Genomic DNA, 11,847 nt, shown 5'->3' on the forward strand with positions numbered 1-11,847 from the left:
GATAAAGAAACTGTAGAATTCTACAGACTTAACTCAGCAGCATCTCAAGCAGAGCTCAGATATATCATGAGAGAGAAACTATGAATTGAGCTTCTCAGAGCTGCTGTCTCTGAAATCAAGCTCTTTTCAGAGTTCTCTTCAAATGATCACACAGGGTCATACATCATTATATTGATTGAAGAGAGGGGTAGCATCACAACAGTGATAAGAGAGATAGAGAAAGAACTGAACATGAATAAACTGATCAGCAGAAGAAATGACATCTCACTGCAAGGCACAGTGACTATCACCATGACTGTAAGAGAAGTAGAAGAAGAAGAAGAAGATGTGAAAATGAGAGTGATGCTTCTGCAGCTCAGTTATTATTATTATTATTCTTCAATTATAGATGTATGCAGTCAGAGACTATGACATCTACCTGAGAATCTTTAGTTCTCAGGGTTTTTCCTATATCTATAGAGTCAACTATTATACATTTATCAATTTCAAATATGCAAAATCAGAAAATTCCAGCTCAGAATACAAAAACTGTTTACAAATTGCAGTATTTCAACACCTTCTGATAGTTTGAAACCATTTGAAAATATTATGACAAAAGAAAAGAGAACATAGTCTTAAAGATAGACACATTAAATAGATAGAGAAAAGAACAGAAGGAAACAAGTACAGTAAAGAGAGACTATAACAAAACAAAATTATTAAAAGATGATGTATAGCTGTTTTAACAGACTATATCTAGTCAATTTCCACCTCTTCATATTCAGATACTTCTGAATTCAGCCATTTTCTTGTAGCTGCTCTAGTTTCTGATAGAAAGTCTATTAAGTATTTAGTTCCTGTCTCAGTTGAGAATAAGAACCTCATATTTAATTGATTTAAATCATACTTCTTCTTTAATCTGACTCTGAGACTATTGTATAATGCACAATGCATTACAATATACTCAGGATTTTCATTCACATTGCAGAATGAGCACTCTGTTGAATCAAATCTATCATCAAATCTTTGTATATAAGATTTGAAATAACCATGTCCTAGTTTCAGCTGAATTATAGATGAGAATATTTTCTTTTTACATTTAATTGAACAAGATTTTCACTTTGGTTTTGTCTCAAATCTTGAATAATGTATACTCTTCTTTTGTTTCTGCCAGCTTTCATTTCACTTGTTTAAACAAGATTCTTTTATCTTTCTCTTTATGAAAGATCAGGACACTGTTTTTTGAATAGATCTGCTTAATTCTGAACCCTTTTTTGCAGCTGAATCAGCCAATTCATTGCCATGAATATTCATATGAGCAGGAACTCAATGCAGATGAATTATCAGTTTTGATATTCTTCTCTTTTGAATTTTCAAAACAGAGTTTAAAATCAGTTCAAGATTCATTTGATCATTATGAATCTGACTATTTCTAAGTCTTTTTAAAGCAGCTTGACTATCAGAGAATATTCATGCCTCTTTCAAATCATTTTCTCTTTTATGAGATTTTATTTCAATGAGTTTGAAAGCTTTCACTATTGCAAATAGTTCAGCATCAAAGACTTCAGATTCACAGCCTAAATTCCAGAAATCTGAGATAAAATTAATATTATCTTCAGTATAAGCAATGTCTGTGTCTAATCTATTCAAATTCTCATTTTTTGAGCCATCTGAGTAGATCAGAATAGAGTCTTTTATATTAATTGTAGAGATCTTCTTCAAATACTGTTCATATTCTCTCTCTTTAGATAGTTCACTTATTTGTAAGTCTATGAGAGATTCCAGCTTTTCTCTCCAGAGAGATATCTTCTCATGATCAATTTTCTCAATATTTAATGAAGAAAATTGATTCTTAATAAGTGAACATAGTCTATACAGTTGAGAGAGCATTTTCTTTAAAGTATTATTCTCATTCCAATCAAGAAATCTATTTCAATCCAGTTCATTTCCTGAGTTAACTGATGAAAATGAAGAAGAGACTCTTTCTCTGATTATATGATTTAAGCTTATCTTCATGACTCTCAGAGCATAGTTCATACAGGCCTTTTCAAATTGAATAGCAGGAGGTGAAATTGAAGCTTCAATTTCCATTGCTTTAATAGAAGATGACTTGAATGCTCTCAGAATTCTTCTCAAAGCTCTGTTTTGTAGACTTTGAAAGAGTTCAGTGAAGTTTCCTTGATTGTTTCATCAAACTTGAACTTCATAATCAGCTACTGAGATAATACAGGCTATGTATAACTGTCTTATAGCCTGAAAGAATAGACCTCTCTCAGTATTTAATAGTCTGATTATACTATTCAGTAGTCTCTCTGCCTTGATGATTCTTTGTTGAATATGATATTTAAAATTCAGCTTAGAGTTTAACCATACTTCTAGTCATTTGACATTTAAACCGGGTTTAATCTCTTTATTCAAAAGAGTTAGACTTAGTTCTTTCTCATTAAACCTGGAAAAAAAGTGAATTAGCTCAGTTTTATTCATATTAAATTGAATTAGATTGATATCTGCTCTAACAAAGATTTTCTTTACTACTTTCTCAATCACTTCTAAATTCTCTTTAATTGTCTTTGAACTGTAGAGTAGATCAATATTATCTATATAACTTGAAGATCTCACTATTTTCATCTCTCTATTCTTGAATAGATATGCAGTGTATATTGCAAATAAAACAGGTGAGATTGGAGATTCTTGTGATACTTCTATTTTTATCTCAGTTTTATCTTGTTTTCTTCCATCAAAGAATAGTTGTATAATTCTTTTAGACATGAAACAATTAACTCATTTTATTAGAGAAAGTGGCATTTTTAACATCTTCAAAGTTTGAATTATCTTAGACTTTAACACATGATCAAATGCATCTTTTATATCAATAAAAACTGCAGTTGAGACCAGGCCTTCATGCTTTGCTACTTGAATATCATGAATAACTGAGAGAACAGTATCAATTGCAGAACATTGTTTTCTACCTCTCATTTGTTCATTAAATAGAAGAGAATCACTAATAGAGCTTATAAAAGATAATCTAGTCATGAGAACAACCGCTCCACCACGAACTCGCTCGATTTTTCGAATAAGAACCCGCCGATAGATCCATCGAAAAGCCCTCGATCATACGAGCATTTTGACCCCATCGCCGACCGCATACCCCGTGTGGTGGTGGAGTTATCCAGCCAAACGTGAACCGGACGTTGTTCGAAGCTCCTGTGTGGGATTATCCCCCGTTCTCCCCTACCACACCACAACCCCGGGCCAGAGTGCCATACAAATTGTAAGGTGAAGTGACCTAGCCATATGCACCAATCTTCTCGATTTTGGAAGACCCCCGACCTGTAGTTGTGGAGATATCCGAGGAGCGACCTCCGCGAAAACCCTGTCCATCTTTGATGTTCCAAAACACCAACGCCAAGTCTCACCCTCGTACCGCCCTTCCCAATCTGGCCCATCCCCGGCAGAAAAATACAAAAAGATACCTCGGCGATAATATCAAGCACATAATCAACAGACTCTTCTGAAGTGCAACCTCCACGGTCCGCCGCCAGTGTATCTAGACTTCAACACCAAGTCTCACCCCTGTACTACCCCTCTCAATCTGGCCCATCCCCAGCAGAACGATACAAAAAGATACCTCGGCAACAGTATTCAATACATAATCAGTGGACAATGAGTCAACAGCATATCAACAACTATAAAATCAGTATACCCCAAGGTCTGACTGAGCCTTTGATCCCTGCACAGTGAGATATATTAAATCTAGTTTTAATATCTCAATATTCAATAGATTCTGCAAGAGATTGAGAACAGCAACACTAGGTTTCTATTGAATTTGAGAATTAACTCTATATTGATATAATCATTGACAAAGTCTTCTATTTTGAGATATAAATAACCAGTTCCTCTACATCTCACTGGCAATATTTATATTATCATATAGAAACAGACTTATATTCTCTATAATATCAAGACCCTGAAGAGGGAAAGTCTTGGTAGAAGGTATACAGTAGTGCATATCTTAGCAGTTTCTATCTCATTCTTCTGCAGCAGTTAATGCAAAAAAAAGATTTTAGAAATAGTTTTTTACTTCTCTTAAAAAAGTAAGGTGTTTTTCTCTGGATTTTACATAATATTCTTACAAAGAATTAAAAACAGAGTTGTTTTCTGTCATAATTTCATATTCTTTTAAGTAAGAATTACTTTTTCAGTGGCTGAAGAGCTTTCATTAATACTTAATTCTTTTTTACACTCTTTATTAACTGATTTGAGTTGCACACCTGTTGTGTGAGGAGAATTGAATAATTTAGAATAAAATTGAATAGTTTTAATCAATTTCTCTTCAAAAAATTGATTTATTTTTTGTCAGTTTTTCTCTCAAAAACTGTCATATCATCTGATTTATTATCAATTGATATCATACTTTTTCTCACTGTATCCCAAGAAAGAGATTGTAAAGATTTTATTGATTTATCTTAAAAATCAATTTTAGTTTATTAGATTCTCTTCAAAAATCTAACCTAGTTACTGAACTAGTGTGAAAAAAATCAGGTGTTTTATACACAAAAGTCTTTTATTCTTCTTTTGAAACAGTCTGACCAACTTTTCAATTGAAAACAGACTTAGAAATATCTCAATTGAAACAGTCTGACCAACTTTTCATTGAGTGAAAACAATGAGTTCAAAAATACACTCAGTTGATGTGGAAAAAGATGCTTTCTCAAATGCTATTTCTGAGATTGAAATTCTGAAGAGAAGAAAGAAAGAAGAAATAGAGAAACAACAAGTTCTTGAAATACAGGAACTTGAAAAAGCAAGCAAGATTCTTGGAAAGCAGTGTCTGAGTGAGATGAATGAAGAAGTTCTGTTAATTCTTCATGCTCAGGCCAGACAACTACAGGAGATGATCAAGTTCAAACTTGGAATCTTAAACACAGTTCAAAAAACCTTGAAAATTCCTAGTACAATCACTGACTCTTCATCTTACTCTTCTTCTTCCCTTCTTCCTACTTCTTCTTCTTCTTTGAATCAGAAGAAAATATATGCTCAAGCAGCTGAATCTGCTGTCTCTAAACCTGCTATCTCAAAACCTACTCAAAATCCTGAGAAAACTGAGAAGAATACTGCTCATGCCTCTATTCATAGAAAAGTGGAAAAGAAAATGCAAAAAGAGAAAAACTTCCAAATCTCTAGAAATAGAAGACTCATTCTCAAAGTCTCAAACCAGAACATTCTGCAAAGAAACAAGCTAAACTCAAATCTCATTTTCAGAATTAGAAATGAAATTAATCAGCAGTTCTTTTCTCAGTTGATGACTGATATTGAAGTTCAAAAACCAGTTATAGCTTCAATTGAGTCATCATTCTTTGAAAACTCTATTATTCTGACTACAATGCCTGAATTCAGTGCTGAATTCCTTATTCAGAATGAGAATCTCTGAAAGTCAGCAGTAGAATCATTGCTAAACACAACAATTCTATCTGAAAGAGATGAAAAGTGGGATAAATTCATTCTTCATGATATTCCAGTTGAAATTTTTGACTGTGAAGAAGGAATGCTACTTCTCAAAAATGAATTGAAAGAATACAACTTCATTCAACTGAGAAAGAAGCCTGTATGACTAAATTCAATTGAGTTCAGACAAAGCAGGAGAAATGCCTCTGTTCTAGTATATACAAAAACACTTGAACAGTCAAAGATCTCTGAAGTAAGAGTAGCAGGTTTGAAAATGAGAGTTCATGAATACAAAGACTCAAGAATGAATCTCAAAGCTCAAACACAGTGTTCAAACTGTCAAAGATATGAACACTTTGTAATCTCATGTTTTAGAGACTCAAAATGTGCATTCTGTGCCAGAGATCACAAAACTAGTGAGCATAAATGTGAAACATGCTCAAAAAGAGATGAAATTTGTCAACATACTCTGCTTAAGTGCTCTAATTGCAAAGAAAAACATGCATCTAGCTCTAAAGAATGTATGTTTGCTCCTAGAACTCAAAAGAACTGGAGAAAAGATGAAGCTCAAAGTCAATCTAGAACTGAAGAGAAGAGTCAAGCCAGTAAACTCACAACTGCAAGCTCAAAAAGAAGAAACTCTCAATTATCTAAGTCTTCAAACTCCAATTCTCCAGCAAAATGTAAACAGAATTTGAATCCTCAAACTCCTGTTAAGATTAGAGAATTGAGAAATGACTCTGGTGATAAACTAGATATAATACAAGTAGTTGAGATTCCTACTTTTCAGAACAGTTATAATCTACTATCTGATGATAGTGATTAGATTCTACTCTACTCTCTTTTAGTATGAATATATAACAAAAACAACAAAAAAAGTTTAAAAACTCTTCAAAAATCACATTTATTCAAAATAATGTGGATAGAAACTCAAATTGCATTTATTCTTGTCTTCAAATTGCATTTGAACAAAAAGTTGATTTTATACTGCTTCAGGAGCCGAATTTTGATGCTGAGCAAAAATATGTCATTTCTCATTCAAGCTACTACTGCTTTTTACCTCAAAAGTCTGAGATAAAGTCAAGAGTAGTGATCTATGAAAGAAAGAGATCAAGATATCAATTTAATCTAAGATTTGATATCATGTCTGACCCTGATATTCTGGTGAGTGATATTATAGATAAAGAAAATGAGTTTGATACTATACAGCTCATAAATATCTATAATGAAAAGTCATTGAAGAAAAATAACAATATCTGAACAATTGATAGAGGATTTCTGAACATAACTCTATCAAGAAACTCTATAATTGCAGGAGATTTCAATGCACATCATTTCTGATGGAATTCAGAATGCAAGAGAGCAGTGAGAGCTGATAATCTGATTGAATGAACCTTTGAGCATTCAATAGATTTGGTTAATAAGTCTGATCAACAAACATTCTTTAGAAAAGACATGAAACAGAAGTCTATTATAGATCTAACATTCATGTCACAAAATCTAATGAAAAGAAGACTTGTAAACTGGTTTATTGATTCAAATGAGACATCAGGATCAGATCATGAGATTATTCAATTTGATATTGAACTGAGTGAAAAATAAATGAGTGAAAATCCTCTTCTCTCTAATCAGTATAACTTTGAAAAAGCTGATTGGAAAGCAGTTGAAGAAAGCATAAAACTGTTAAAATCTGAAAGACAGAATGAGCTATATTGGAATTCTGGTCAAGATATCTCAAATGAAATGCTTGAGAATAGAGTGAAGCTTATTACATCTATCATTCTAACAAGTGTTAGAGATAATATTTCAAAAAGAAAATCTTCTGAGTATTCAAAACCTTGATGGAATGAGAATATCTCATCTAAAAGAAAAGAATTAGCTACTGCTAGAAGAGATTGAAAGAATGATGTAATATCTGATGAAGAGTTCAAAACTGTCAGAAATGAATATTTTTCAGATATTAAAAGAGCTAAAACAGACTGCTGGAATAAATTTCTTGAAGAAGCACAAGAGAAGGAAGTTTTTAAAGCTTTTAACTATACTAAAACAAGAAGTGTAGCAAAACTTCCAGCTCTAGAATATGAGTTTCAGAATGAATCATATACAGCAAACTCTTTTGAGGAAAAATGTCAAGCTTTCATGAGAATTCTCTTTCAGAACTCACCAGATTCAGATTCAGATTCAGAGGAAGAGAATATATCACTTCTCAACTACATTGATGAAAATGACTGGAAATGGCCTGATCTTACACAAGATGAATTAGAGTCAGCTATCTTCTCAAGTTCTGTTAAAACTGCTGCAGATCCTGATTCAATTAATCACTTGATTATTCAAAATACATATTCCTACTTAAAGAATGAATATTTTGAGCTCTTTTTCAATCTCTTGAAAAATGAATATCATTCTGAATGCTGGAGAGAAGTCACTGAAGTGATTCTTGCAAAACCTAATAGAAAAACTTCAATTTCTAAGTCATATAGAGTAATATCTCTATTGAACTGTTTAGGAAAGGTTTTAGAAAAGATAATAGCTACTCGACTATCTTTTATAAGCTCTATAGATGATTCTCTTTTATTCAGTGAACAAATGAGAGGTAGAAAACAGTGTTCTGCAATTGACACTGTTCTCTCAGTTGTTCATGATATTCAAATAGCAAAGCATGAGAGTCTGGTCTCAACTGCAGTTTTTATTGATATAAAAGAAGTGTTTGATCATGTTTCAAAGTCAAAGTTAATTCAGACATTGAAGATATTAAAACTGCCACTTTCCCTAATAAAATGAGTTAACTGTTTTATGTCTAAAAGAATTATACAACTCTTCTTTGATGGAATGAAATAAGACAAGACTGAGATAAAAATAGGAGTATCACAGAGATCTTCAATCTCACTCATTTTATTTGCAATATACACTGCATATCTATTCAAAAATAGAAATATGAGAATAGTGCGATCTCCGAGTTATGTGGATGATATTGGTCTAGTCTACAGCTCAAAAACTATCAAAGAGAATTTAAAAGTAATTGAAGAAGCTGCAAAGAAAATCTTTGTTAGAGCAGATATCAATTAAATTCAATTTGATATGGATAAAACTGAGTTAATTCATTTCTTTTCTAGATTCAATGAGAAAGAACTATCTCTAACTCTTTTAAATAGAGAGATTAAACCCAGTGTAAATGTCAAATGATTAGGAGTATGGTTAAACTTCAAGTTGAATTTTAAATATCACATTCAACAAAGAACTGTCAAGGTAGAAAGACTATTGAACAACATAATCAGACTATCAAATACAGAGAGGGGTCTATCCTTCCAGACTATGAGACAGTTATATATAGCCTGTATTACATCAGTAGCTGATTATGAAGTTCAAGTTTGGTGGAATAATTAAGGGAATTTCACTGAACTCTTTCAAAGTCTGCAAAACAGAGCCTTGAGAAGAATTCTGGAAGCATTTAAATCATCTTCTATTAAAGCAATGGAAATTGAAGCTTCAATTCCTTCTTCTACTATTAGATTTGAAAAGGCCTGTATGAACTATGCTCTGAGAGTTGTAAAGATGAGCTTAAATCATATAATCAGAGAAAGAGTCTCTTCTTCATTTTCATCAATTAACTCTGGAAATGAACTGGATTGAAATAGATTTCTTGATTGGAATGAAAATAATTCTTCAAAGAAAATGCCTTCTCAACTGTACAGACTATGCTCTCTGATTAAAAATCAATTTTCTTCTTTAAATGTTGAAAAAGTTGATCATGAGAAGTTATCTCCCTGGAGAAAAAAGCTTGAATCTCTTATAGACTTACAAATAAGTGAACTATCAAAAGAGAAAGAATATGAACAGCATTTGAAGAGAATTTCTACAATCAATATAAAAGACTCTATTCTGATTTATTCAGATGACTCAAAAAATGAGAACTTGATCAGATTGAGCGCAGGCATTGCTTATACTGAAGATAATATTAATTTTATCTCAGATTTCTGAAATCTAGGCTCTGAATGTGAAGTCTTTGATGCTGAACTATTTGCAATAGTGAAAGCTTTCAAACTCATTGAAATAAAATCTCATAAAAGAGGAAATTGTTTGAAAGAGGCATGAATATTCTCTGATAGTCAAGCTGCTTTAAAAAGACTTAGAAATAGTCAGATTCATAATGATCAAATGAATCTTGAACTGATCTTAAACTCTGTTTTAAAAATTCAAGAGAGAAGAATATCAAAGCTGAGAATTCATCTACACTGGGTTCCTGCTCATATGAATATTCATGGCAATGAATTGGCTGATTCAGCTGTAAAAAAGGGTGCAGAATTAAGCAGATCTATTCAAAAAATTGTATCCTGGTCTTTTATAAAGAGAAAAATAAAAGAATCTTGTTTAGACAAGTGGAATGAAAGCTGGCAGAAACAAAAGAAGAGTATACATTATTCAAGATTTGAAACAAAACCCAAGTGGAAATCTTGTTCAATTAAATGTAAAAAGAAAATATTCTCATCTATAATACAGCTGAAACTAGGACATGGCTATTTCAAATCTTATATACAAAGATTTGATGATAGATTTGACTCAATAGAATGCTCATTCTGCAATACAAATGAGAATTCTGAGTATATTATAATGCACTGTGCATTATACAATAGTCTCAGAGCCAGATTGAAAGAGAAGTATGATCTAAATCAATTAAATATGAGATTCTTATTCTCAACTGAGACAGGAATTAAATACTTAATAGACTTTCTATCAGAAACTCAAGCAGCTATAAGAAAATGGCTAAATTCAGAATTATCTGAATATGAAGAGGAGGAAATCAATCAGATATAGTCTGTTAAAACAGCTATACACTCTCTTTTAAGAATTTGTTTTGTTATAGTCTCTCTTTACTTTTTCTTTTTCTGTATCTTTTCCTTTCAATTTCTTTCTATCTATCTATTTAATGTGTCTATCTTTGAGACTGTGTTCTTTCTCTCTTTTCTTTTGTCATGATATTGTCAAATGGTTACAAAGTATCAAAAGATGTTAAAACACTGCAATTTGTAAACAGTTTTTGTATTCTGAGCTGGAATTTTCTGATTTTGTATATCTGAAATTGATGAATGTACAATAGTTAACTTTACAGACATAGAAAAAACCCTGAGAACTAAAGTTCTCAGGTAGATGTCATAGTCTCTGACTGCATACATCTATAATTGAAGAATAATAATAATAATAAAGATAATCTAGTAGCTATTATCTTTTCTAGAATTTTTCTCAAACAGTTCAACAGAGATATTACTCTATATGACTTAGAAATTGAAGCCTTTCTATTAGGTTTTGCAAGAATTACTCCAGTAGCTTCTCTCCAGCATTCAGAATGATAACCATTTTTTAAGAGATTGAAAAAGAGCTCAAAATATTCATTCTTCAAGTAGAAATATGTGTTTTGAATAATTGAGTGATTAATTGAATCAGGCCCTGCAGCAGTTTTAATTGAACTTGAGAATATTGCTGACTCTAGTTCATCATATATAAGCTCAGGCCATTCCCAGTTATTTTCATCAATATATTCATGAAATGACATATTCTCCTCTTCTAAATGTGATGAGTTTTGAAAGAGAATTCTCATAAAAGCTTGACATTTTTCCTCAAAAGAATTTGCTGTATATAATTCATTCTGAAATTCATATTCTAAGGTTGGAAGCTTTGCTACACTTCTTGTTTTAGTATAGTTGAAGGCTTTAAAAACTTCTTTTCCTTGTGCTTCTTCAAGAAATTTGTTTCAGCAATCTGTTTTGACTTTTTTAATATCTGAAAAATATTCATTTTGAATAGCTTTGAACTCTTCATCAGATATTAAGTGATTCTTTCAATCTCTCTTAGCAGTGGCTAATTGCTTTCTTTTAGAAGTGATATTCTCATTTCACCAAGGTTTGAAATACTCAGAAGACTTTTTCTTTGAAATATTTTCTTCAATACTTGTTAGAAGAATAGATGTAATCAGCTTTGCTCTATTCTCAAGTATTTCATTTGATATATCTTGACTTTGATTTCAATAGAGCTCACTCTGCTGTTCAGATTTCAGCTGTTTTACTCTTTCTTCAACTGCTTTTCAATCAGCTTTATCAAAGTTATACTGATTAGAGAGAAGAGGATTTTCACTTCTTTGTTTTTCACTCAGTTCAATATCAAATTGAATGATCTCATGACCTGATCCTGAGGTTTCATTTGAATCAATAAACCAGTTTATAAGTCTTTTTTTAATTAGATTTTATGACATGAAAGTTAGATCTATAATAGATTTCTGTTTCATGCCTTTTCTAAAGAATGTTTGTTGATCAGACTTGTTAACTAAATCTATTGAATGCTCAAAAGTTCATTCAATCAGTTTATCTGCTCTTACTGCTCTTGTGCACTCTGAGTTTCATCAGGGATGATGTGCATTGAAGTCCCCTGTAA

The 11,847-nt window shown here is 31.8% G+C and overlaps 2 protein-coding genes across 2 annotated transcripts; one reads left to right on the forward strand and one right to left on the reverse strand.

Annotated features, from left to right (window-relative positions):
- Window positions 1-3,008: 3,008 nt before the first annotated feature.
- BDCG_17676 (uncharacterized protein) lies at window positions 3,009-3,507 on the reverse strand (the record flags this gene model as incomplete). The annotated part of the gene is made up of 1 exon (XM_045426765.1): window positions 3,009-3,507. Exon 1 carries the CDS (start codon window positions 3,423-3,425, stop codon window positions 3,009-3,011), a length of 417 nt encoding a protein of 138 aa, XP_045282341.1. The 5' UTR covers window positions 3,426-3,507.
- A 1,025-nt stretch (window positions 3,508-4,532) lies between these two features.
- BDCG_17677 (uncharacterized protein) lies at window positions 4,533-5,410 on the forward strand (the record flags this gene model as incomplete). Its single annotated transcript, XM_045426766.1, has 1 exon — window positions 4,533-5,410. The coding sequence occupies exon 1, from the start codon at window positions 4,646-4,648 to the stop codon at window positions 5,408-5,410; it is 765 nt and encodes a 254-aa protein (XP_045282342.1). The 5' UTR covers window positions 4,533-4,645.
- Window positions 5,411-11,847: the final 6,437 nt, after the last annotated feature.

Source organism: Blastomyces dermatitidis (genome assembly GCF_000003525.1).
Source record: "Blastomyces dermatitidis ER-3 genomic scaffold supercont1.10, whole genome shotgun sequence".
Taxonomy (NCBI): domain Eukaryota; kingdom Fungi; phylum Ascomycota; class Eurotiomycetes; order Onygenales; family Ajellomycetaceae; genus Blastomyces; species Blastomyces dermatitidis.